The sequence below is a fragment of the Aspergillus puulaauensis genome, chromosome 2 (assembly GCF_016861865.1).
Source record: "Aspergillus puulaauensis MK2 DNA, chromosome 2, nearly complete sequence".
NCBI classification, from domain to species: Eukaryota; Fungi; Ascomycota; class Eurotiomycetes; order Eurotiales; family Aspergillaceae; genus Aspergillus; species Aspergillus puulaauensis.
The window spans coordinates 2,730,213-2,755,663 of NC_054858.1; the positions used below are offsets into that span (position 1 = coordinate 2,730,213).

The window sequence follows — 25,451 nt, forward strand, 5'->3', positions numbered from 1 at the left end:
AAAAAAAAAAAAAATTGATAAATAAAGCTGGTTCGATTGTTCCACGATGAAACCTGAAGAAAACGCGAGGACGCAAGGGCGTTGCGAAGGGAGAAGCTTAAATAAAGTAAAGCATGGTACGTACGTATGGGGAGAATGGGAGATCGGATCGAGCCCCCATTCCAGACGATAACCTAAAGTGAACATACCTGGCTTGTGCGTCTAATTAATTATTTGGAGTTTGAAGTTGAGGTTCGCCCTGAAAATACAGTGTGCGGAACCAGAACCAGGAACTACTCGTCAGGGTCGGTTCCACGGTTCTTCGAGTAAATAGTTGCAAGTTGAAGGAGCGTGGCTGGTCCGATCAACCTCGGTGGCTGGACACCGACTCCCACTTTACTTCACTTCACTTCACTTCAACCTCAACTCCCGCCTCCTAGCGGATCAATCAGGCTTGGTTTCGTTTGCATTCATGACTTACTCCATACTTGCGGCCTCGTGTGTGATAACCAACCCATGGATGCAGCCAGGAAGACCCCTGCCCAATCACCAGCCCCAAGTGGACAGAATGGCAAAAGGAATGAGGATGGGTGTGATGTGACGGATGAGTTGGCAGCAGGATCGCCAATCGATGGTCGTCCGGGAGACCCGCGGTCAGTGGGCTTCATCTGATGCAGCTTAGTCGTGCTGGACAGACAGACACCTGCCATGGCACACTGGACGGAATATTTTTTCTTTCTTGATGTCGGGTATGGGACCCGGTGTCTATGTGTACATGTGTGACCTGAGTCTTGACGATCGCTGTGGGTGTTTCAGTACAGATGTCTTGTACGGAGTACTGACGGCACTGTTCTCGGGTTTCACTATTTGCGGGAGGGCGCTCGGATAAGATCGACTTGGGTACAAAGAAGAAGTAAACTTGGGTCACGGTATAGTCTACCCAGGTCTGGTTTTCCCTGGCTCGAGGGGAAAGATGGTCCATCTCCTTACATCACTCGGTAGATTAGAAAAATGGCTGGGGATGGGCTCCCGAGGACCGTTGCCAACTACTTCCGAATACCACTTGGTACCATAGATAAACAGTAGGACAAAGATACAAGCACGAGAAAGAGATCGGATCTCGAAGATGGTACCCAAATCGGCTTCGCTTTCGATACTGACAGAGAAGGGAGTCATCCGACGGTGGCCACGGTACGTATGCAGTCCAGGCCGGAGGCGACTAAGAGGCTGCTACTTACCCACGTAAGAAGCATGGACCGTCGCCTTGCGTGGTAACTAACTTAATAGTCTGCGATTGAGTCAGGCTGAAGAGTTATAGCTGTGTTATTGTTATGGACCCGAAGGAAGGCCCGTCGCTATTTATTCCTGCTAGATAAACGTCTCGATGGCGCCCATGTGAAGGCGAGTATGCACACTCGGAGTTGCAAGTATAGAATTCAATGGCTGGCCGCCGATTTTAACGGAGACTACGTTTTGCTTTTCGCGAAGAAGAAACCCATTCAAGGTTGAATTTTCGGTCAATCAGGATCGGAGCTTCCGCTGGAATTAATCCTCGCCATCTGCTAGCTCGGCGTATCGCTCGATTGTTGGTCGGTCGAACGATCTTTTTGCGCCTCCCAGCCTTCTCTTTTTCGCTCCCGCTCGATTCCTTTTCTCTTCTCCTCGTCTCCATCGTTCCTCGACCTCCTCGTGCTTTATTTGCATTCAATTCTGTTTCCATTTTCTCGCCACCTGCCAGTTATACCCTTTCTTCGCCCTGTGCAGTGCGGCTTTTCTCTTGCTTGGATGTTGCTGTTGGGATTATGAGCGGCTGAACTCTCTCTCCCTCCTCCGTCCAACAACAGCCAGCAAGCTCCATTTCCTCCATCCGCCCATCCAGCCCATCGTCCAGTTTCATCCCTCCTTGACTGATCAGCTGTTGTTCCTCCTTCATTCCATCCCTCCCTCGTTAATTCGCCTGCGCTGGTACGCTTGACTTTTCTTTCCTTCTTCCTTACACCTGACAGCCTCAGCCTCACATTCCTTACCTCCCCACACCCCCGCCTCTCTCTCTCCGTCACTCGCGCCCTGACCAACCCTTCCTTGTCTTGAAGCCTACACATCGATCTATTCGATCTGTGTTAACACTTCATCCGTTAACGTCGGGGCTCAGGTCTCCCCCGTACTTCCCTATCCCTGCTCCTTTCCTTAGCCCGACCCCAATTCCTACCCGTTCCGTTGCCCAACTGTTGCATAGTTACTCTATACCCCCTCACTTTGGATGAAGAGAGAATACCAGAGTTTCGGAAAGGGAAAGGTCGGCAGACCATGAGCTGCTCGGCTGCCTGAAGGAAAACATACTAAAAGAATACCTCTCCTCCCACTTTTCCCTCCCGTCATGGGCGTCAGCACCCGAAGACCGCTTCTGCCAGCCCCTACAGAATCATCCATTGTCGACACCAGTGGTGGCAGCGTCACAGGCACAGATTTGGGAACTGACTTATCTCGCCGCACAGACAAGACAAGTTATTCGATTCCCGACGACGGGAGTCCCGTCATAATTCCCACCCGACGGAAGCACCGCTCCCGCGGTGAGGACACCAAACTGTCTCGCTCAGCGCATCACTCCCAGACCTCCCTACTCATCGAGTACTTCGAGGGTGGGAAGGGTTCTGGTGGTACTAGTATAGTTTCCCGTCCTAGTGTCCGCGTCCGAGTCACTCCCTCGTCGTTCGCGAAGAAGTCCAAGGAACCAAGTGTCCACATCACCGACTCCGCTGGAAACCGAAAACCATCATATTCCCGTCGCATTTCCCTAGGTTCTCCATCAAAGCAAAAGTCAGGTGGCGAGGCTGCTGGCGATGATCTGAGCTATACCTCTTCGGCAGACGAAAATCAGAATTCCGGCCCGGTGGAGATTGAGCTTATGAATCGTGATCAAGGAAGTGAGCTTTCAACTCGCAGGTACCTGCCAGCATCCGACATCTCTTCGATGCCTGCGGATAGCATGCTCGAAGCTCCATCTTCTGGCCCAGCTCCACGACGAAAGCGCAGTCAAAGCCTGGAAAGGGCGCTTGAAGAACCCGAGCCCGAGGCTGATCCCAAGGATTTTCTCAAAACTCCAAGTCGCCAAAGAAGCCGCAGTTTGAGCACGGAGAGGATTGCTCAACGCGCCGCGGAAAAGGTTAGCAACTACTCTCGCGACGCCTCGAACAAACGCCGGTCGGATAAAAATCGAGGCATCGCCGCCGACTACCAGGAAAGAGAATCGAAGCCATCGCGCCGTCGAAGTAAAAACAAAGAAGACGATATGGCGAGCCCCGAGTCTAGCTTGCTCAGTGCTTCCGGCGTTTCATCAAATCGCCGCTCTGGCGGTCCATATGACTTCCGCGCCAACACATCTAAGTCTTCCTTGAACAATCCGAAACTCCTTGAAACCGTCGAAGATGCCATCCGGAGGTTGATTTTACCAGAACTTAAGGAGCTGAAGAAGGACCAGAAGGTGATCACCAACACATCAAAATTCGAACGCGATTTGAGCAATTCATACTCTCCGGCAAGCTCTGAATCCCGCGAGGGTGGTCTGATGAGGCGGCTTTCCAAACATGCAAGTGCGCCAAACGTTCGGAAGCCCAAGGTTGTCCTCAACAGAGACAGCAGAGATGAAGGCATTGTTCTTGCAGATGACTCTGTTTCGTCCCAAAAAGGCCGCAGGGCTAGCCGAGATAGTGAGATGACTTCGGACACAAGTTACATCAAAGGCCTTCGACCAGAGCCGAGCGACCAGGACATGGTACGCCGGCACAGAAGCAAAGGTCTGCGAGATGCCGAGAAAGCTGGTATTGTCGGCAGCCGTCTAACCGCGAACAACCTCAAGCACCATGACTCGCGTTCGAGCATCGACAAATACGAGAGCCAAAAAGACAGCGAACCCAAGAACATCAATGAGACCGAACTCGTGTTTCAAAAACATAATGTCGCTCCAATGCCCTTCCGCAGTGCACTTGAATCGGATCTCATGACAAGAGACTCGATCCTCTCAGATCAAACAGTAGAACCTGAACATCCAGGTTCGCGAAATGACTTGGGGCTCAAGCACAGCAATATGTCCAGTCATAACATATCTGTTCACAGTTTCTCCGACCAGGGCCGCGAATGGAGCCATTCGCCCTCTATCGAAGGCGCGGCTGGCACTATTGCTGCTGCCGCCGCCGCCAATCTCTTGGACACGCACTCCGACCATCGTGAGCTCGGCTATGGTGACCATCTCAACGCCAGGCGCGCTCTCAGTCCCATCCAGAGTGTGGCCAGCAACCAGAGTGAATCCCATGTCCGTCAAGATTCAACGCAACATGTTCCACAGGAGTATTCCGGAGACGAGAGGGATATGGAGCCGAGACTCTCTATCGAATCCCTCTCATCTGCTCCTAGTACGAGCCTTGCACGGTCCCAACGCCCAGCCGGTTTCACCGAGAGCCAGGAAGAAATCTACAGAAACCAGAAGGGAACCGGTGTGGAGCTTGGTTACGAGGGTTCCTCTGTGCGATCTCCACAGTCACCCAGAGAGCGTCATTGGCAAGAAGAGTCAGACGAAGAAGGGGATGACTATCGACACTCTCTCGCGGAAACCGCAAGCATTGAGCCTCGGAACATGGCCAATTACACCGACGGCAGTGAAAGTGATTTCATTGAAAAAGCAAACCAGGGCCGCCCAGTTGGCGAAGGTGTCGCTGTAAACCCTAAGTTTATTCACCCGACAGCCGTCGAGTCAGCTGTGGCTTCAGTTCTTGATCCCTCAATCTTGGATACCAAATCCAACCAATCTGGAGCAAGCCAGTCGCGCTCAAACACCTATGTACAGAACGATTCTGGTAGCACGAGGTCCTTAGGACAACTAAACGACCCAGCTCAAACTTCTCGCCAGGGAAGCCCCCTAAAACAACGAATGGATGCTTCGAGTCCAGATGCAACATCCTTCCCCAGGCGCATGGGCGTCACTTCCCCGCCCCAAAGCGTCACACAGTCACTGGATGACTTAAACGACCCGGTAAAATTGCATCCGGACCAGCACGTTGAAAGCTCAAGTCCTCTTCCCGAAGACCGTGATCTAAGCCCCGAAGCCGAATCCGAAATAAACACAAATCCATCCATTATACAAGGCCCTATTGGGGGTGTCCCTCAAGACAGTTCTTGGCCATACGAGCCGACGAACCGCGGTCAGTCGCCCCTTTTTGACGGCTCTAGCCCTGTTGCCGCTGCTGCAGGCGCTGGTCTCGCCTATGCTTCTGCTAGAGAAGCCGACCACGACCCTGATTACTACCCTGAGGATGATTACGGTGCCGACGCCTACCAGGACCAGCAGTACGCAAATGGGGGTGTGTTCAGCACGCCGCCTGGGGCTAAGGATGAAGGATACGTGTCAGCAGCCAACCCCATTTCCCCAAGCCCTGAACCAGGGACAAAGGGGTTCGGCGGAATTGATACTAACGGTCTCGGCTTGTTTGATAGCCCTCCGGGCGCCGATGATTCCTTTGGACCATCACATCAGCGACACTTCAGCGGTTACTCCCATGGAGTTGGATCGCCTTTGTATGACAGTGCAACAGGACGCGGAATCGAAAGAATTCAGTCCAAAGATATCGTTGCACTCATGGACCACGTAAGTTTTTCTGCGCTTGTTTTGAAGAAAACAATTTATCTAACTTCCATACAGCTCACAGTTCGCGATGCTCAGCGAAATGCTCGAGACACAGAGATCCTGGTGACTCTGGTCCGAAGTGCCGCTGAAATGCGTAATTCGTTCGAGGAGATGAAGAAGTTCATTTCCCAGCAGGATGGTATGCTGCAAGATGCCAACGAGCGACAGCACGAACGGACATACAAAGCCATTGGCGGGCCGCGTCCGCTACCGATTAATGGTAATAGGAGCGCCCGTCAGGCATCCATGGATGATGGGGAAGCGAAGCGAAAGAACGTGTTCAAGCGTGCGCTGAAGGGGCTTAGTCTTAAGTCGGGCAACGACCTGACAAGAATCGAGGAGATGCTGGAACAGCTTCTTGATGAGATGGATTCTCTGCGAACTAGCCAAACTGACATGCTACGGAGCGGAAACCGAGGCCCAGCCAGCGTTGATCTTGACGGCTACGAGCCTGAGGGACATGCCGGCACGTCTTCTCCTGGTGATCACTCTGGGTTCCTTTCCAACTCCTCTCGAGCTGCTGCTGAACCTCGTGGAACGCAGAGGGGCATCAACACTCGCGTCAGCACAGTTCCGGAGGCGGACGAAGATGAAGAGGCTGACGAACGTGGGGATTTCTTGAGCCCGCAGCTGCCCTTGCAAGAGACTACGGATACGCAAAGGGAGAGAGCCGGGTCTGCGCCACTCTCGACTCCTCCACGGGCAGCAGTTGCCTCAGGAGGCCTGAGCCACAGCAATGAGACGACGCCGAAGACGAACGAGAAGTCCCGAAAACACAAGTCTAGTAGCTCGTCCTTCTTCCCTAAGATCTCTCGCTGGTCAAGGACCACAGCGTCATCCATGGGAGACAACATCCGCAACAGCATGCAACCTGGTCGTAAAGAGCGTGTGTCCTTCGATACATCGCGTTCCGGATCCGACCTTGAGCATAATGTTTACAAGTCGCCCAATTACTACGACCCTCAAGGTGATGACAGAATCCGCTCAAACTACACCCTCGACGAAGGGTCGCCTCAGCAGGAAAACCGACCACCCTCACCGTTGGTTCCATCTCAAGTCTCCGAGGCCCCCAAGTATCGAGCACACCGTGGTAGCCTGGACTTGCAGCACCCTCAGCCACGCCAGGGACCCACTGGTCGATACCAGACCCAGCTAGAGTCGCAGGCACAAATCTATGGGACATCCGGCAATCACTCAGATCAGTGGGGATCAAACCCAAGCTTCTCCGCCCTCAATGGGAACCGACGATCCAGCGGTGGAAGCCGCCTCTCTCCCATCTCTGACGCGGGCTACTCAGAAACCAGCGGGCGATCCTCGCGACAGGGACCTCCACGACCACCAAAGCTCAAGGACGATGGGCCTCTATTCCCAGAGAGACCGCCTAAGATCAAGGAAGGCGAAGAACAGTCATATGCGGACCGCGTTGCTTCACGGGTAGGTTATTCAAATACTCTTTTACCAATATGACATTGCTAACCAATTGAATGTATAGAGCTCTGCTATGCAGTCTCCACACAACACGCCGCCCACCCGAAAGCCGACTGGGCCTCGTCCTCTGAACTCAAACAGCCAATACAACAGCCCCAACAGGAGAAGGCGAAACTACCGCGACAGCCCTGAGCAAGTTGATGACGAGCACGACTACTAAGTAATAACGCGGGTTTGACACTCGTGTTTCTTTTAATATCACGATTTCATGAACAGTTCCTTTTTTCTTGGTTTCAGGTTTCATGGCTGGCGTCTTGCATATTTATTGCCAAAACTATGCCTGCCCCCCCTTCATATACATTTTCCCACGGCGGCTGACGAAGATGTACCTTTTTTATCCTTCGATAATGTACCTAGCGATTCCCTTCTCTGCTGCATATTTTATGCCTGTGGTCATATGTGTAACGAAAAAAGAACTGCGTACAAATATCTACAACACTTTTGCCTCCCACGGAGCTACATACTCTACGTATCCATGGATCCCCCCACTTTTGATCATTGATGCGGGGTAGCTTCTACTGTAGTTATATAATGCGGAGATATAAACCATCGTATCGTAAAACTTCAATCAGAACATCATTCTTCCTCGTTTCACCTCCTGCCTACGGAGTACAGACATCCATCAAAATGCCACCCAACAACCCCCTCGACCTCCTCATCTGCTCCACCTGCGGCACACAATTCTCAACCCCGACCCAAGAAAACCTCCCCTCATGCAAGATCTGCGACGATCCCAGACAATACGTCCCCCCAACAGGGTAAGTACAAACATCCAGGACTGGACCTGAATATCCATCCCATCGCACCCCAAAGCGCCACCCTCAAACAAAGCGCTGATCCTGGGATTACTTACTACCAAACCAGACAAGCCTGGACAACCCTCACCGAACTACGCAACTCAAAAGACCCGTCCTACAAAAACATCTTCACTCCAGACCCCATCCTCGGTGACCGGTTGATCGCCATCCACACGGAACCGAGAGTCGCGATTGGGCAACGGGCCTATCTGTGTCGCATGGACGTGCAGACGCCACTACCACCACCACCACCACCACCCCCGGGGAGTAAAGCAAGGGGGAAAGAATCTGATGGGAAAACTACATTCAATATCCTCTGGGACTGCATCACATATATTGACGACGAAACCGTGTCCGAGATCAAGAGGCTTGGTGGGATCGATGCGATAGTTATATCGCATCCGCACTATTTTACGACGCACGTGGATTGGGCGGATCTCTTCAAGTGTCCGGTGTATCTTTCTGCTGAAGATAAGGAGTGGGCTGTTAGGAGGGGAGAGGCGCAGGTGCTTTTTGGGGAAAGCTCACTGTCTTTCTCTCCCCAGGGGGTTTATGGCGGCGATGATGGGAGGGCTGATATTGTGGCTATAAAAACGGGTGGTCATTTCCCTGGCAGTACGGTGTTGTGGTGGAAGTCCTTGAAGACGCTGTTAATCGCTGATACGATTGCGGTTGTGCCGAGCGCGAGGTACTGGGTTGACCGTCCGCCTGGGACGGCATCTTTTACGTTTATGTGGTCATATCCGAATATGGTATGTCTCCTTCCCAAACTTTACTTTACATATTGAGGTGTTAACTTGGTAGATTCCGCTTTCTGCTGATGATGTACATGGCATCTGGAAGGCCATCAAGCACACGGAGTTTGATATCACCCGGGGCGCTTTTATCGGGATGGACACAGACACCGACAGCAGAAAGCGTCTTCTGGATAGCGCTCAGATATCTGTCAAGGCAATGGGCTACTTGGATCATGCTATTCATCAGGAAGAATGTCTTTGATGCAGTGTGCTAAAGTTGGTGGTGTACAGAATGAAGGCTTTGAAGAATCATAACTCCAATAAGACTGGTAATGATGATCCACGCGAGACAGAGCTACAGGTCAGAAAACGGGCGCACCGACGTCCTTATTGAAGGCATGCGCGAATGATGCTTTGCCGTCGCCAGCGAACTGTATTCCAGCCCTTCGCTAATGGGAAACTCCCCCGGGAAACTATCGGCAGACTTTAATTGACGATACGTGTTCATCTCGAGCGCAGAACGATCGATCCGAGCACTATCTGCAACCAAGGAGTCGATCGAATATGGCTGGCTGACGTCGCTGAACTGCGGCTCTCTCTCCGAGACAATCTTGGTGTATTGAGCTGCCGAGACAATCTTGCACTGCCGGGGACCAGGCGCGACAGAATGTACATTGCTTGCTGATAAGCTTCTCTCCAGCGAAGAGTAGACCGAACCACTGCCAGGCGTTGGGATAGACGAAGATAAATCACTAGGCTCTCTCGTTCCTTGACCATCCACACCCTCTACTCCGTTTCGCACGTTCTCATCTAGCTCTTCTAAGTCTGTTGCATCTTCATTGACCAAATAGTTGGAATTATGTATTCCCACAGATGAAGCAAGCAACGACGGTCCTTGCAGGACTAGCTCGTCCTCACGGGGCGCTTCTTCCGCGGTCTCGAGCGCCTCTAATATTTCAGACGGGGATCGAATGCGCTGAGGCAAAGTCTGAGGTGGAATGTGAAGCTGCGACGCAATCTCGCAGACACCCTCCTCAAAGTCATCATTTATCATGGTGTCAACAATGTCAGCGATGCGCCGTTCCCTGCGGTCCATGGCACGACGGATAGTGGATTTCTGGTCCGAGACTGACAATGAACTGGTACGAGAAATATGCAGGATAAGTTTCGTTGCTTGTAAGACTTTGAGCTCGATGGCTGCTTTCATAAGAGAAAAGGCGTTTGCAACATTGACGTTTCGAGCCACGGGTTCCTTGTGTAGTTCGAAGTCGTAGGGGTCATCTCGGTTTAGCTCCGACTCGGAGAGCAAGCGGAAGCTTTGGTTTGGGGGATCGGGCATGGTCAAGATGAAGATGTGCTATGACTCGGAGGCCATTAGGGGACTCCATCCCGCGATGTGAAGGGAGAGTAAACAGAAGTTATAAGGAAGGAAACTGCCTCGGTGTTGAGAATAGTCGATAAGGAAGGGGCGGGGCAAATCCTTGTGTCTCAATAGTCAATACTGCGACTAATAGTAACCGGACTGGCATGGTCATTAAAGAATGGCGATAGCTATGATGATCTGAAATGACTGATGCAAGTGCTGTAGATGTAGTTGAGATCAACGAACGATGTGCCGGATCCTCCCCATCATCTCCACCCGAGGACCTCAACTCATCCCCCACCATCCTCAACTTCTTCTTCTCCCTCGTCATCTGTATCTACTAATGCGAGTAACCCCCACATTCAACGTCCTTTCATCCCGTGTTAAGCAACGTCTTGCGATGTCATCTCTCCAAGACTACGAGCTTCGCCAACGACGGTTTGCCCCGCTCAACCCAGCCAACTGTGAGCCAACTAAGGCACCTCAATTAAAAGGCATTGTATTCGACGTTGACGGTACATTATGGTGGGTCTATCACTCTACATCCTCGAAATATAAACCCGGATTAATCAAGTGCTAACCATTTCAGTCTTCCGCAAAACTACATGTTCGGCGAGATGCGGTATGCAACCACCCATGCCGAGATAGAGACAAAGACGGCTAAGACTCACCAGTGCAGCATTGGGCATCAGTAAATCAGTCGACATTCTACATCACGTCCGTAGCCTCCCCACAGCTGAAGAGCAGCTCGAGGCCAGTAACAAGATCAAGGCTATTGAGCGCGAAGCAATGCAGCACCAAGAGCCCCAGCCTGGACTGGTAGAGTTGATGGAGTATCTACGGGATAAGGGTATCAAGCGGGCTCTGTGTACGAGAAATTTTGAGTATGTTATTTCCCCTCTTATTCCTATGTTTTTTCAACCAATTATGGAACCTGGATAGAGATTAACAGACACTTAGAATGCCTGTCATGAATCTACTCCAGAACCATCTCCCAGAGCATATCTTCCTGCCTATCATTACCAGGGAGACGCCTGGGTTGTTGCCCAAACCTGACCCTGCAGGGATCTTGCATATTGCGACTGAGTGGGGCCTGGATAATGGGGGTGAGGATTTAATCATGGTAGCTACCCTTCCTTAACTCCCCCTGTCTCTTCATCATCGACCGATAATTGATTTGTGCTAGGTCGGTGACAGCGTCGATGATATAACTGCCGGCCACACCGCGGGCGCGGCAACGGTTTTGCTGCTCAACGACCATAACGGCCACTTGAGAGAGCATATGCACACAGACCTGGTTATTGAGAATCTGCATGAACTCATTGACATCCTGGAGAATGGGTTCGTCGGGCATAGAACCCGCGCGGAGCAGAGCAGTCTTCCGCTAACGGGCAAGCCTAAGCTGGTAGGCAGTTAACCTTGGCACATATGTCTTCAACATCCAAGGTTGGGTTTTGGTATGATACAGGCGACACATTAGAACTTGTACAGCATAGAGTCTTTCCTCGAATTTCGGATATCTTTCGTCCTTTGTGTGATTCCCTTACATGGCGCAATCAGCCGCCCATAGTCCGGATATGTAATACAAATACTGTACAGAAATACGCATATAATCGCCGGCCTGCGGCTCGTTAGTATCATCAAACATGCAAACCATCAAAGCCGGTATCTATCCCAGGCCTTCTTAGCCGCACTTGGCATGGGGCGGTAGGCGTCTCCGCCGCCGCGTTTCCCACCACCACCTCGTCCACCTCCACGGCCACCTCTACCTGGGCGGGATGGACCAGAGGGACCAGAGGGACGGCCCTGTCCACGCGACGGAGACCTTGGCGGCGGCTGGTAACCTCCCCGTCCACGAGTAGACCTGCCTCTATCCCGACCAGGGGACATAGAGCGCTGCCGCGGATTATAGCCCCTAGGATCGTCACGATCGCGATAATCCCGGGCCGGCGGTGGTCCGTTGTTCTTCCCTCCAATCCGGATGTTGATATTGCCCCTGTTTGCGTTTCGGTTACCACCGGGCCCGCCCCTTCTAGCGTTACCGCCGCGGGACATGGACATGGACATCATGTCGTCGCTATCTGGCGATGGTGAACGAGCATGGTCTGCTCGGCCTCGGATTTTCATGCCGCGTTGTCCGCCGGAGGGTCCGCTTGGAGGGGGCCCACCACGTCTGGGATTCACAACGGAGTTGATGTTTGTGATTAGGTTTGGATCAATTCCACGGACAGTGAATGATGATGAAAGGAATGGGCGCGTGAGAGAGGGACAGTCGCATATTAAGTGACGGTTACTTGTGCAGTGGGCACAGGATACGGATACGAGGACCGGCGCCGCGGTTGTGTCCTGCCGTGGCAATTTCCACAAGAAATCGCAGTCGAATTCGAGGTGTTCTGAGGAGCCGCATAAGTCGCATGGGATTTCTGACGCGGAGCTTTTCAAAGCAGATGGGCACTGCTTCTGGTCATGCCCACGTTCGCGGCATCGTTGACATCTTCGCCACTTAGGGCAGAGGGTACTTTGGTGCTTATTCCAGGCGCCGCAGTGAACACACTATAATTGTTAGTTGTTTCTCTTGGGTTTGTTGTGTGACTTGGCGGAAACGTACCTCTTTCGTTGGACAGACCTCAGCGAGATGGCCCTCCCGCAAGCATTCCATGCACACAATCGGTAGCTGTAGATTGATATCGTTGATATGTCGATCGTAGAACACAATTTTAGCTTGTAGTTCCATGTCCTCCTGGCAAAGATCGGCTAGGGTAGAAGGCGCATTGGGATATTTCTGCGCGAAACGAAGAAGCGCACTTTCCTTCGAGTCGGCAGCAGAACCATTTGGTGTCCCGTTCTGATTGTCGAAGATGTCCGCTGGTCCGACCGATTGTGAAATAGGTAAAGCTTCAGGATCGTAGTCGTCAGCCTCACTGTCATCAGATATAGATATAGCATCATTCTGGCTTTGACCATGGCCCCGCGAACCAATATTCAACATGATGGAATCGTCTGCTTCTGAATCCAAAGACTCAGAATCATCCGAATCGCCAGATATAGGTGAGCGAGACCCCGCGGTACCCTCCTGGTCTCCGTTCACCTCGCCCTCTTCCATTTGAACGTCGTTTTCAGCAGGTGCCGCTGAATCACCTTCCCCTTGGCCTGACCCTCTTTCTTGCTCGCCCGACGCAACAGACGGGCTCCAGCTTCCTCCGTGTGTGCCATTTACAAACTCAGACTTCTTCGCCGCTGCAGATTGTGGTTCCGAATCCGTATTTGTATTTGTATTCGCGTTCCCATTTTGCCGACCACGCAAAGAAGTCCGAATAACGCCTCCGCCAGTTTTATTCCAGTTCGGCGCCGGCGCGCTCACATTCGCACTACCCACGTCAGATCTCACACCCTTCTCGATATCATTCTCGCTCTCGCTCTCACTTCCAGACGAAGACTCTGAAGACGAGTCTTCCGAACCTGAACCGGAATCCGACTCTGACCCCGACGTACTCTCAGTGTCTGGATCGACCTCTAGCGAATGCGCACTGAACGTCGCACCTTTTGGAACGAAATCCTGTGGATCGGCAGATTGTGAGCCGCGACCGCGCCGGCGGCGTCTGTGTGGCTCGCGGGAGGTGCGTCGTGAGGAAGTGTTGCTTCCGCTTCTGCTGGCATTTGCGCTTGCGCTTGCGCTTCCACGGTTGCGCTGGGCGCCTAAGGAGGCAATTCTCGAGTCCTCGTCGTCGCTTGGTATGTCTGGCATTCTGGGAGTTTGTCGAGACGGAAATGCGAGGAGGATGAGGTGGAAAGTGCGGCGAAGTAATTTATTGCTTCGTTGGCGGGTGGATCCTGGGGCGGAGGGAATGAAAATTTACGGAAGGGCGAGGGGACCAACTATGCTGGAATAGTGAATATGTAGCTGTAAATTATGGGAGTTTATTTTAATGTTGAAGATGATTAATTAAATAATTTATTCTGAAATTTTCATTGATCGGGCATTTCTTTGTGTTTGTCAGAATAAATTTCTTTGCTAAAATCATGATAACCATCAAAGGTATGCAAAGATCGCTAAATAACCATACACAACAAGTAAATGCTAACAGGGTATCTGATCCAAAATAAAACGGCAGAGATGTATCAACGGCGCCGGACAACTCCTACAACTTTCAATGCCCCCGGCTCAACTTCCACTCTCCAGCCCTCGCGTGTTAACATCTTCGCGACAGCCGGCCCTAGGCGCGAAGTCCCATCGTGACTGTGACGACCCAGGCCAGTGATGATACGATAGCCACCACGAGCTGCCTCGCCATCGCTTCCTCTCATATATTTGGAATCCCCGAGCGATTCCCACCAGTCAGAGACGCGCTCACTTGTTATGCGGACGGCATCCTGTACAGAGACACCATGCAAATCGACTGAATTCCACGTTGCCTGCCGGTCAGCGAGTGCATCAGCAGACGCGGCAGCCTCTCTCTTTGCGCGCTCGAGATGGTCACGACCAACAGAAGCATAGTACGCGGCAGCTCCGCCCATCAATTTATCTGACTTGCCGCGCCTGTAGGCTGCAGACGCCTTGGTGAGCGCATCTGCACCGGCAGAAAAGTGGTATCCTGCAGAAGTGGACGTTTGCTCATACCCCCGAGAAGATCTTGATCCCGCAGTGCGTCGCTTGGGCGCTTCCTCGACTTCCACGTCAAGTGGAGGAGGCGAGGTGGTGAATTTGATCAACTCAGCAGCTGATCGTGGTGCCGGGGTTGCCATGTATGCTTTCGCCAACTCATGTGCGGCCGAAATCGAGTTTCTCGTGATTTTCAGTAAGCCGAAAAGAAGTTCCGGTGTGATTTCCGGATAATCCTGTGTCAGTTCATCAATCTGGCTGGCCATGACCGGGTCTTCAGTAATTGACGTTTTGTCGCTAGGGGCATATGAGTTCGCGAGGCGTTGTATAGTGGCAGACAAAGAGGCTCCATTCGCATGGTAGGTCGACGTGACTGTTTCCTTTTTGAGGATAGGAAAAGTTCGAGCACAAATGAAGTCAACGTCCTTTTGAGCAGCATCCCATTTGTTGACAGTAACACCCGTGTCAGACATCACAGGCTCACTCTCAAAACCGGCAGGTGAACCAGTGTCTCGGTTTTTACCGTTTCTGTTCTTCCCTTTGCGCTTCCGACCCTTCTTCGGGCCAGCATCGCCGTTCTCAAACCCTTCCACGCCTTTAGGTACGGTGACTGCCACACCTTCTTCATCAAGCTGATCATCCTCGAAAAAGGCGAGATTGAGCAGGACATCCATAGATCGATCAACGTCGCCATTCGACTTCTTCAAGGTATGCTGGATTGTGAAGCGCTCGGTAGTTGGGAACATTTCACTGAGATGAAATATTTTGTCTTCCTCAGTAGCACCTGAAAGCAAAAGCGACCCATCTGGGCCTACTATGTATGCGATTTGGGGTGAAGATGTTGAACGACTCTTATCGCTAAGGCTGAGGGCCGAGAATTCACTTGTCGCATCGGTTCCGCGCGAAGGGGTTGTATCGGCCTGGGACAAGCTTGGATCCGAATCTAGCCCTCCAGTCGAGTTCAGTCCGCTCGTCCCTGAAGGGTCGAAGGGTAGGTCTTCCTGCTCCCATGCAGACAATTTGAGCGCATCCAGTGTATCGTGCAGTTGCTGGAGCTGCGCCGAGTCTGTAATGTCATAGTCGAAGACTATCGCCGTGAACAAGGCAGGATCAAGGGGCGGACAGTAACTTTTTTCCAATTCCTACAGACAGAACCCTGAGTTAGAGAGTATCCAAATGAAGCAGAGAGCGCCACTGCTGTCACCAGGGAGGGATGGAAGAATATACTGACTTTCAACGTGGCTTCATTAGTATCAGCCATCGTCTGAGTCGCTCACTATCTGGCGTAGAAATATTTCGAGTTTCCTGTGCATGCCTTTGAGATACCTTTAGTGTGATTGTGTTGTTTGTCGCTCGAAAAGTGGGGGAACGAGACAGCGACTCGAAGTCCGAACACAAAGATCCAGCATGGATGACATAAGGAAATGATACTCCTCCACTACGAGTTGACTACTTCTGCATACTTCTTCCACACCCAACAACGCATGACCATTGATAGCTACTACTCTCTTATTTGACAAGTAAGGGAATATTACTAATCCTTGCTCGCAGGGAACCCCTCGTGATGGTCTAGTGTTCAAAAGTCACATCCCATCCCATAGCTGTCGAGTACACCTCAAACATTCTCGAGACTAACAACAACCACCTTACCCAGAAAGGTTTCCCGGAAATTCAAGCACAATGGAATTTGCAGTTGATAGATTCTGACTGCGACGACGCAGGGTAGGTGACGAACATGGCTTCGCGGCGGTACAGCTCACAACTTTGAACTTCCAATGTTCTCGTCGCTTAGGACACTCTCCCCGTCCTCGCCAAACTGCCCGGAAAGCTCGTCGCGGAGTTCAGAGAGTCTATCCAGAAGTGACGCTTCGCAGCTTTCGCCAGTACCGGTTGGCTGAGCTGGGGAGAGGCCGGCAAAGCCGGTGCTCTCGGGTAGGTCTCCAGAATCAGTCGGCCAGGGAAAGCTCGGGAATGGCACCGATGGCTCTGGTTCCTCGGAGCCCTCTCCTGGGAATGGAAAGGGGAGTGTCCGTTTTCCAGTCTGTACCCGGTTTGTGGGTGCTGGAGCTGGAGCCGAAAGGGCGACGCCGCACAGGCTGATGAAGATGGTGGCAACTTGGAGCCTCATACTGAAGTACTGCGTTGAAAGGGGTTTATTCGGAACTGAACAATTGATTAAGAATGGCCAGTGATCAACTTGGTGTGTGTTTTGATCTGGGAGAGGAATCTACTACTTATACAACCTCTGAAAAGACATCATCCTCAAACAGCTCCGTGGACGACACTGCATCCTTCTTGTTCAACTTTCGAGCAACGAGCATACGTAACTTCTGTGGTGTTCTTCAAACTTAGACATATATCAGGGATGGATGAGGATGGAACATATCAAAGCGTCACCCGGGATCCCAGTCGTTAAACCCTCGACGTTGCTCTGAACCGTCGAGTACCGTTACTCTCGCTCAACATTGTTCTGAAAGAAACATATACCAGCGCCCGTGAGCTATTTACCGGACTGTCTCGCTACGAAGCCCTGGGTTTCAAGCCTTCGATTTATCCGGGTATTGTTTGCTGCGGGTGTGAGTTAGAAATATATACGCAATGTTTCGCCGATAAGGATACCTGCTCCTGACATGCAGTGTAAGTATATGTAACTCATTCAAGGAAGCCTGATGTCTCTAGCCGAACTTTTCCGACTGCGGGCAAACTTGGCTCCATGCTGTTCAACGTCAATAACCCTATCCATGCCTTACTTCGGCCGGGGCAGAGGCGACGTCGTCAGCAACGTATGTTGATACACTTGCGGAATCCGCGTCGATAAAAAAGGTTTCTTTAGGCAGAAATAATTTCTCAGAGGCCACCGCATTGTACCAGAGATCGCGCTTGCATGAAGATAAAGGATCTCTGCAATGGCCTCGGAAGCAGCGTCAGGCTCCGGCACTCCACGTCAGCAAAAAGTCCGTCAAGTAAATGTTAGATCCCACCAAGATCCAAAAGGGGACTCGTAATAGGTTACACTACAGCGTACATGGGCATTTCACTCAGAGCTTGTTCTATGAAGCCTCTCGTTGAAGGGGTTGAACCCGGCTCCAGCCTACTTCAGCACAAGAAGAGTGATGTGATCCGTGATACACCATGTCTGATCCAGGTGTCGCCCGACAAAATCTCCCTCTTTATTATCAACTTGATGTCGGGGAACCCTAAGGAGTCCGGGCTCCAAACATCCTTCTCAAGGCCGTGGCCGCCGGTACCCACGCGCAAGGTCTGAGGCCTGATGACGGTCCAGTTCCAAACTCGACTGACATGTGAATAAAGAGAGCGGCTTGGATAATGCAGGAATTAGTACTCCCTTACGCGGCATGGGCTTTAAGAAATGGAGACGTTGAATATTCAGAGCAGAGCAATGCCAGGAGGCCGATGCAGACGCGGATCAGGGTAATTACTCGGTACAGTCGGTGAATTCTGCTGCACGGCGACTTGGGCATAACAAGGTTCAATGCTGTTTTCTGGCTCTAGAGTTTAGACCGAGACTAATAGCCAAATTTAAGTGCAGCTTCACATCTGACCTATCCAGCATCTACTGTCTGGAGGCGACATGAGGCATCCAACATGACCTGCGAACCATCAATAGCGCTGCGGAGAGGTCGCAATATCAATGCAGACTCGGTTTCCACCTGACAGAACTAGTTGAAATTATTTTAGTACTATGCCGACGGCGTCTGCTGACCGGTGAAAATAGTCTCAAGCACCTGAGGCGTGGCTTCTGTTCGGCATTGCAGTGACGACTAACCTGGCTCCTTTCATCCACTTACGAATCAGATGTATCAGACGTCAGATGGCTTAATTGATTCTCGACAGGAGATCCATTTTCCATAACCAGAATAAGGATGGCAGACTCGGTGAGATCAGATTGTATAGACCGTGAGCCCCTCGCATTGCCGGAACTCTCCAGTCGAGGTTGCGGTGTGAACGATTCTCTATATAAGCATCGAGAATTTCCTCTTGACCAAGCAATTGCATATTCCAATATTCTCTGTCCACCTTGATCTTCTCTCCATATCCACCAAATTCATCAGCTAAGCAGCCAAAATGCGCTTCCTCACCTCGCTCTCTCTCCTTTTCGCCTTCGCAGTCTCTGCGCTGGGTTCGTCAACGCACCCTGTCCCAGCATTCCACTCGCCACAAAGCTAACAAGACAACAGCCCTCACCATCACATCCCCAAAGGAAGATGAAGATGTCGACTTCAGCAAGCCATACACAGTTCACTGGAAATCCGTCACGTATGCCACCCCCAAATCCTCAAAACACATGATCCATTTCATGTCAACAGACACTAACATGCATTATACAGCAACGACGCCAACAAATTCACCATCACCCTAGTCAACACCAACGGCCACAACGTGAACAAAGATGTCGGCACTGACGTTGATGGATCCGAGGGCGAGTACCGCATTGACGCGGTCAGCGGTGTTCCCCTTGGGTATGTGCCCCCGCCTATCCTCCTGACTGCACCTTTGCCTCATCATCATCATCTTGTCGCAAAGGGCTGCCAAATTCAGAGACAGTACTAACAAGAATTCTTTCATTGAAACAGAGACGGTTACCAGCTGAACATCCGCTCCACCGCACGAAACAACCAGGGTATCCTAGCCCAAAGCGAGAAGTTCAATGTGACCAAGGTTGCCCGTCGAACCACGAACGATGGTGAGTACCTACCTACCTACTCTACTTCCAATCTATTATCTACTCCCCCTATTCCATCTCGACCCTCCCAAATACAAAATTTCTCCTTTTGAAATTTTGACACTGTCCATCATTTATAATACAATACGTACACCCTTTGGTTCCCGCGCTCTTTACTAACGAACCGCTTGCAAATAACTAGACAAGAACGACTCCGACAACTCGACCAAGACAAGCTCCACCGATGATTCCCCTGATGAGACCAATGCTGCAGTTGGAAGCCTCAGCGGCATGGTCGGTAGCTCTGTGGTTGCGAGTGTGATTGGATTCGCTGCGTTGTTGGCTTTGTAAGGCGATGCCGGGTTGAGTTAGGGTTGTAGATGTGGAACTACGTAGGTATCTATCTAGACAGGCATGCGAGAGGGCGTGGAGGATGGTAAGGTAGACTTTTTGGTGCTAGTTTGTTTTCCAAGATATGACGCGACGCTCTTTAATGTATGGATGGAGAGGGGTGTTACTTACAATAGTAATAATAATTCTGGCATGACTAGACTAATATAATGGCACTACCTGCAGGTTGCTTATGGCTTGTGCAGGCTGCTACCTACGCCACTCCGAGACCCAAGCGGATAATTATGCAAGGGAGTCAACAATAGGTCAATACAATGGGAATAGATTATTTTAACAGTCTGATTTCATTTCAATCCATTTCTATCGAGTGTTGAACACACACAGGTACTAGGAAATATAACGTTGGGAGAGAGCCGGGAGTTATTAAACAGGAAAACAACAAGAATTCAGGCCGAAGTTTTTGTAGAGAAGACCGCCGAAAGAAAGTAAAGAACAAAATTGACCCGACATTTCAAATATGTACTCGTTTCCGCAGCCCTTTCTAAATAATAATAATAATAAGAAATAAAATAAAGAAAGAAATATGAGACGAAATATCAACCAACCAAAGGGGTATTGGACAAGAAACAAGAAAGTAACTAGAGACCGAAAATGCTGCCATCTACGGAGCAAGCAGAACAGAAGGGTAAGGATTATAACTCGAAAACCTGGGCAAGAACCGCAAAAGAGCCGTGGGAATGGAGCAGGCTAAAACGAATCAGGTGACCAGCGTCGACGTCTACCTGCGACTCGAAGAAAAAATAGGAAAGGTGTCATCAGACGTTTCGCAACGCTTAAAGACAGGTCATCACCGAGGGAGGGCATGGGAACTTCGTGATTGAGTGAGAGAATTGAAACCAAAAATTTAGGGTCAAGAAAGAAAACGTTGAGCGAAAGGGGCTTTATGGGATATCAGGCTTCAACCTTCTTACGCCGAGTAAAGAAACGGCGTGAGAAACTCGAGTCCTTCGATGGAGGGGGGCGGGGAGGCTCGGGGGGTCCAGTATTCCGCAGAAAATCGGCCAGTGCGCCTGTCTCTGTCTGCCGTTCCGAGACAGAAGGCAGGCCATACATGGAGTCTGTGTTGCGCTCTGAGCTTGACTTGGTTGTATAGTTTGAAGGTCTCGTAGGGTTCTGGCCTGAAGGCTGGCGTAGAGAGCCCTGAGAAGACTTTGACGAAGGAACCCTCGGCGAGGGGCCTTTGTCAGAAGATGAGCTGCGCAATAATCGAGACTTCATTGAGGAAGCGCCTCCAAAACTGCCACTTGTGATTTTAGACGGTTTGTTAACCGCCAACGGTTGAGGTTCCGACTGAGGGGGAGGCACGTTGCGGAGGAAATCAATTAAACTTTCTTCCTCACGCTTTGGTTTCGCCTCCTCTTCCTCTAGCAACTCTTCCAACTCGTCATCGTCCCAGTCAAGGGCATAAGGATCTGGTACCCGGCGCTGAGTACGCTTAGGACGAGGATCTTCTTCGGTGACCGTTCTACTGGAGGGTTTGGATTGCGGCTTAGTCGGCACTATTCTGGATTTTGCGTTTGCTGACTTTGACGAATCAAGAAGCCCGGTGCGCGAGCCAACAGAGGCCTGCGACTTTGTGACCGACGAGTCGCCTTGGGTGCTGGTGATTGAGGGTGCAGACTGGTGGTAAGCCATATCGTCCGAGTCCATAGTGTTGCGGAACGGCGCAACAGTACGTGGAATACGACGAGCGCCAGCGGTTGGAGGACCTTCGCGGATGAAGTCGATCAGATCAGACGTCGAGTTACCTTCAGCTTTGGGACCCGCAGCAGTCCGAGCTTGCAGTCTAGGTCCACGAGTTGAGTTCGAAAAGGCACTCTCAGGCCGAGAAGGTGGCTTCTTTGACAGCTCTGTAGTATCGGAGGACCCGCGAGCGCCGGGCGATTTAGCGGTAAGCGGGGGGCTGGCTGGTCCAGAATTTCGTATGAACTGAGCAAAATCGGAGCTCGACTCAGGACTGGGTCTAGCATCGCGAGCACTTCCCGGTTTCGGCTTCTGTGGGACAACCGAACGAGGGACCTGGATCGGCGCAGGCTTCGACTTCGCGGGAGTTCTAGACTTGGGCGAGGGCTGACTCGAAGTGGTTGCACCCCTAGTTAATATCTTGGATCGAGTTGCGTCTTCTGGGCCCGAGCTCTTCAAAAAGTCCGCCAGGTCTGTAGTGTTTGATCGCTGGGGTTTCCTTTTTGGCTCTTCGGGGAACTATCAAAATGTCAGTATGAGATGCAAGAAGCTTTCAAAGATTGCTGGCAACGTACATCCATTTCCCTCACGCTCTTTGGCGTGAGAGTAAAGTGGAGTGTCTCTTCACTGCGAATCAATTCGTCTAAGCCAGACTTATCGTCGTATTGCTCTGCAGTTCCACCAGACGCTCTACTTGTTTCTGAATCACGACGAGGACGTGTAGAGCCAGGCTCGTTTGGGCGATTGATAAAGCCTTTGAGTTTGTTTGAGACCTGGGATGTAGTAGAACCGGCAGTCATTGGGCGCTTCTCTCGGTGGCTACCGAAACTGCCTGATCTGCGAGGTTTTGTCAGGGTTGCGGGATGAGACGATGGTGCAGCGGAAGCCGAAGGTCGTGTTGAGACACGCTGGACTGCTGCACGCTCTGTTGCCGAGCTTGACACTGAGGACGTCGCAGAGCGTTGGCTACCACTTGCTAGGTTAAGGTGGCTAGGCCGGGGATATGTACGTGAATAGCTAGAACGGGCACTGTCACCAGAATTGGAAGCAGGTCTCGATCCTCGAACGCTGTCGAACGATGGACGAACTTCACGGCCTGGAGTCGGAGGTAGGCTCGCGCTCATCTCTGTGGAGGGCGTGTGGGCAGTGGCAGGACGCACCACGGTGGATACATCTTCACCCGGTTTTCCTGATGGGGTTTCAACCACACTGGTCACAACTTGGTCGCTCGAGGAAGGTACGGATGTAGCCGAAACCGATCGTTCATCTCTCCATGAAACATCCTTGCTCGGCTTCCGCTTTGGCCGCTGCACAGAAGTAAAGCTTGGTTTCTCAGCCGTTCCTCGGCCTTCGATGGTTTCGGTATCAGATTCAGCCAAAAATGTTGAGGGTGTCTCCGGTTCCCGTGCGATGTCCCCTGATGAGCCATCATCCTCAAGCGTATCCAACGGCACTCTGGTTTTGGACTTTGGCTGAGAGGGTTTTGCTGCTGATGCTTCAAGTTTCTGGATTTTGTTCTCTTCATTTGCTGGCGCCATTTGCCCGGTCTCCTCACGTTCCTCCTGCTCATACATGGTCTCCAGGCGCCGTCGCTTCTCAGATGCAGTGGGAGATGATCTACGGGTAACCGAGTCATCTTCGTCAGTTGCTGCGATATCAGTCGTTGGGACATCAACTGTTGGGACAGTAGGGGGACGAGGTGCGCTTGGTAGAGACCGCGATCGGGCATGGCGGGCAGATGGGCCACCGCCAGCTTTGGGGTAGACAGGCGAACTGGTGTTTGAACCTGGCGACTTCGGCGATTGCAGAGTGAGAACCATCAGACTTTGTGGGCGTACTTTGTGTGCAACCACAGCTTGCATGGTCTGAATCTCGCCAGTCTCAGTATCTTGAAGATCTGGCTGCTCGATTTCTTGAACATCATTCTCGCCGATAGGTAGAGGCACTGATACGGGATCAACCTGAGACCGGTCTTCAGGATGGGGCTCCTCAAGGGGAGGTGAGAGCTGCGATTGAAGGTCGTCGGCCACGGAAAAGCTGCTCTTCCTGCTATGCAAGCCAGGAGTATTGCGGCGTCTCAATGAGTCGCGGGATGCTAGTCGAGACAAGTTTGGTGTACGAGTACGCTTTCTCCACGTTCGCCATAAACGTCCAAGTGTCGCGTTCAAAGCCAGTTTCTCCATGTCGAGCTCTTCCACTATCAGTCGGTTCATACTTCCTCTTTCTATACTAACCTCCTCGTTTTCCTCATCACATTCGACAACAAGCTTGGTTGATAGGCGAGATCGAGCGGTCTCTCCAGCAATTATGAGAGCTTGCTCTCCAATATGCTCGATGATTGAGGTCAGGAAAATGGCTGCAGCGGGAGTGATATTGCCGATATGATTGGTGAATCGTCGCGGCGCACCTTCATCGTCGACTAAACCTTCCTGGGCGATATATTCCTCTTCATCGTCCTCTTCCATATCGCCGAGGCGTGTGTACACCATACAGCGCAGGCGGGTCAATTTCCAGGTGTGAATCAGGTCAAATTCACCGTTGGGTGTCTGGCCACCACGAAACTCAATTTGTTCGTCCTCCTCTTCTCCTAGGTACTCGCTCAACTCCTCATCGGCCACAGACACTACCATCTTCGCTAGCCGAGGTTTTAGTACATCTGCAACAGCGGGTCTAATGGAAGCGAGCTGTGTCGATTTGGCAGCTGCTAAAATGTTGAGGAGGAGGTGGTCGAGGAATCCATTGAGAGCGGACAACGCTTCGGTAGTGACGAGGGCACCGGAGTCATCTTCTTCGTCGGCTACAAAATCGATAGTGTTGAACTCTTGGTCTGAGGTGATAATCTGAGATGCTGAAGACTGTGCAATGAATGACGGAGGCGGGTTCACGGAAGGAGGTGCGAGATGAATGAGAGAAAGTTGCGAATCGCTGGAGATACTAGCACTGCGGGAGCGAGAGCGCGCGCGCGGAATTGTGCTAAAGTCGGATTCTGGCGCCTTGATGTGCTGCATTTTGTATGGCGGTACTCAAAAAGCGGGGAGGAAATAGAGTAGCGAGTCTAATACTAGGAGTTGGCGATTCTCTTCGATAAGTTAGCCAAATCCAAACCAGATAAGACGTAGAAGATCTCCGTTGGCCTGCACCCTTCTGCTCCCAGCTTCGGACGATTATTATTTTCCTTGCGTAGAGCCGTTGTTGCCGCACACTGCAGGTGGCGGATGTAGCCCTGGGGGGAAAGTGGTAGATTTGAGTGCGAGACTCTCTCGCCCGCAGATTTCCCTTTATCTTTTGCCTTGTCCCTTTTTTTTAATTCTTTGTCTTTTTTCTTTTTTACTTTTTGGCTCAACGTCCTGGCAGGAGGAAAAAGAAATGAAGGAGGCAGAGAAGGGATGCAGGATAAGCGTGAGATGCGGAGTTGAGTTTCTTTTTCACATACCCTGTGTGACAGATCAATCAATCAGCAGCAACCGTTGTTCATTGCGTCCTAGGGCGTGTCGGGAGGGACGGGAGGGGGAACGAGAGTGGGAGCAGTGAGTGCGGGAGGAGAACTAAGGAAAGGTGAGACGAAGAGAGCCAGAGGGAAGACGAGAAGAAGAGGCGGGAGGAGAGTCAGGAGAAGCCTGGATGGGTTGACACAGCTCGATTTCAGACTCTCCAGTGAATTTCTTGTGTTTCTCCTCCGCTGGTCAACCATTAAGGTACCCGCACCTCGCCCAGACTAAAGATTAGTCTTGCAGAATCAGGAGACGGTGGAGCAGCCGATGGCGTATCCCCCCCAAGTCCTTTCTGTGCTTCGGCAAATAACACGCTTTCTCGTGGTGGAGCTGGGTGGCTCCTCAGGCGGAGGAGGCAGATTTCTTGTCCCTGAGTCTGCTGCAGAAACAACCGTCAGGATTCCAGGAAGCCCACGAGGTGTAGCCTGTAACTGTAAGTGTAAGCCTGCGACTGCCAGGCCACCTGGCCAGTCGCCAGCACGAGGGCGTGGAGCACATCGCCGCGATCGTCCTCTGCCAGCATTGCCCTTTTTTTGCCTGA

At 51.6% G+C, this 25,451-nt stretch overlaps 9 protein-coding genes across 9 annotated transcripts; 4 read left to right on the forward strand and 5 right to left on the reverse strand.

Moving 5' to 3' along the window:
* Positions 1-2,356: 2,356 nt before the first annotated feature.
* Positions 2,357-7,304, forward strand: APUU_21112S (uncharacterized protein; the record flags this gene model as incomplete). The annotated part of the gene is made up of 3 exons (XM_041699828.1): positions 2,357-5,617; positions 5,672-7,090; positions 7,149-7,304. The coding sequence occupies 3 exons, from the start codon at positions 2,357-2,359 to the stop codon at positions 7,302-7,304; spliced, it is 4,836 nt and encodes a 1,611-aa protein (XP_041552874.1).
* A 467-nt stretch (positions 7,305-7,771) lies between these two features.
* On the forward strand, positions 7,772-8,940 carry APUU_21113S (putative metallo-beta-lactamase domain protein; the record flags this gene model as incomplete). The annotated part of the gene is made up of 3 exons (XM_041699829.1): positions 7,772-7,902; positions 8,009-8,693; positions 8,746-8,940. 3 exons carry the CDS (start codon positions 7,772-7,774, stop codon positions 8,938-8,940), a joined length of 1,011 nt encoding a protein of 336 aa, XP_041552875.1.
* Positions 8,941-9,033: 93 nt separating this feature from the next.
* APUU_21114A (uncharacterized protein) lies at positions 9,034-10,017 on the reverse strand (the record flags this gene model as incomplete). Its single annotated transcript, XM_041699831.1, has 1 exon — positions 9,034-10,017. One exon carries the CDS (start codon positions 10,015-10,017, stop codon positions 9,034-9,036), a length of 984 nt encoding a protein of 327 aa, XP_041552876.1.
* Positions 10,018-10,384: 367 nt separating this feature from the next.
* On the forward strand, positions 10,385-11,458 carry APUU_21115S (putative haloacid dehalogenase-like hydrolase; the record flags this gene model as incomplete). Its single annotated transcript, XM_041699832.1, has 5 exons — positions 10,385-10,566; positions 10,631-10,663; positions 10,716-10,925; positions 11,002-11,164; positions 11,228-11,458. 5 exons carry the CDS (start codon positions 10,385-10,387, stop codon positions 11,456-11,458), a joined length of 819 nt encoding a protein of 272 aa, XP_041552877.1.
* Positions 11,459-11,697: 239 nt separating this feature from the next.
* Positions 11,698-13,786, reverse strand: APUU_21116A (zinc knuckle domain protein; the record flags this gene model as incomplete). The annotated part of the gene is made up of 2 exons (XM_041699833.1): positions 11,698-12,594; positions 12,650-13,786. The coding sequence occupies 2 exons, from the start codon at positions 13,784-13,786 to the stop codon at positions 11,698-11,700; spliced, it is 2,034 nt and encodes a 677-aa protein (XP_041552878.1).
* Positions 13,787-14,160: 374 nt separating this feature from the next.
* APUU_21117A (Smr domain protein) lies at positions 14,161-15,902 on the reverse strand (the record flags this gene model as incomplete). The annotated part of the gene is made up of 2 exons (XM_041699834.1): positions 14,161-15,783; positions 15,873-15,902. 2 exons carry the CDS (start codon positions 15,900-15,902, stop codon positions 14,161-14,163), a joined length of 1,653 nt encoding a protein of 550 aa, XP_041552879.1.
* A 495-nt stretch (positions 15,903-16,397) lies between these two features.
* APUU_21118A (uncharacterized protein) lies at positions 16,398-16,769 on the reverse strand (the record flags this gene model as incomplete). Its single annotated transcript, XM_041699835.1, has 1 exon — positions 16,398-16,769. The coding sequence occupies one exon, from the start codon at positions 16,767-16,769 to the stop codon at positions 16,398-16,400; it is 372 nt and encodes a 123-aa protein (XP_041552880.1).
* A 1,958-nt stretch (positions 16,770-18,727) lies between these two features.
* Positions 18,728-19,676, forward strand: APUU_21119S (GPI anchored serine-threonine rich family protein; the record flags this gene model as incomplete). Its single annotated transcript, XM_041699836.1, has 5 exons — positions 18,728-18,782; positions 18,841-18,919; positions 18,991-19,122; positions 19,237-19,346; positions 19,528-19,676. The coding sequence occupies 5 exons, from the start codon at positions 18,728-18,730 to the stop codon at positions 19,674-19,676; spliced, it is 525 nt and encodes a 174-aa protein (XP_041552881.1).
* A 951-nt stretch (positions 19,677-20,627) lies between these two features.
* On the reverse strand, positions 20,628-24,427 carry APUU_21120A (uncharacterized protein; the record flags this gene model as incomplete). Its single annotated transcript, XM_041699837.1, has 2 exons — positions 20,628-21,938; positions 21,995-24,427. The coding sequence occupies 2 exons, from the start codon at positions 24,425-24,427 to the stop codon at positions 20,628-20,630; spliced, it is 3,744 nt and encodes a 1,247-aa protein (XP_041552882.1).
* Between the last annotated feature and the right edge of the window lie 1,024 nt (positions 24,428-25,451).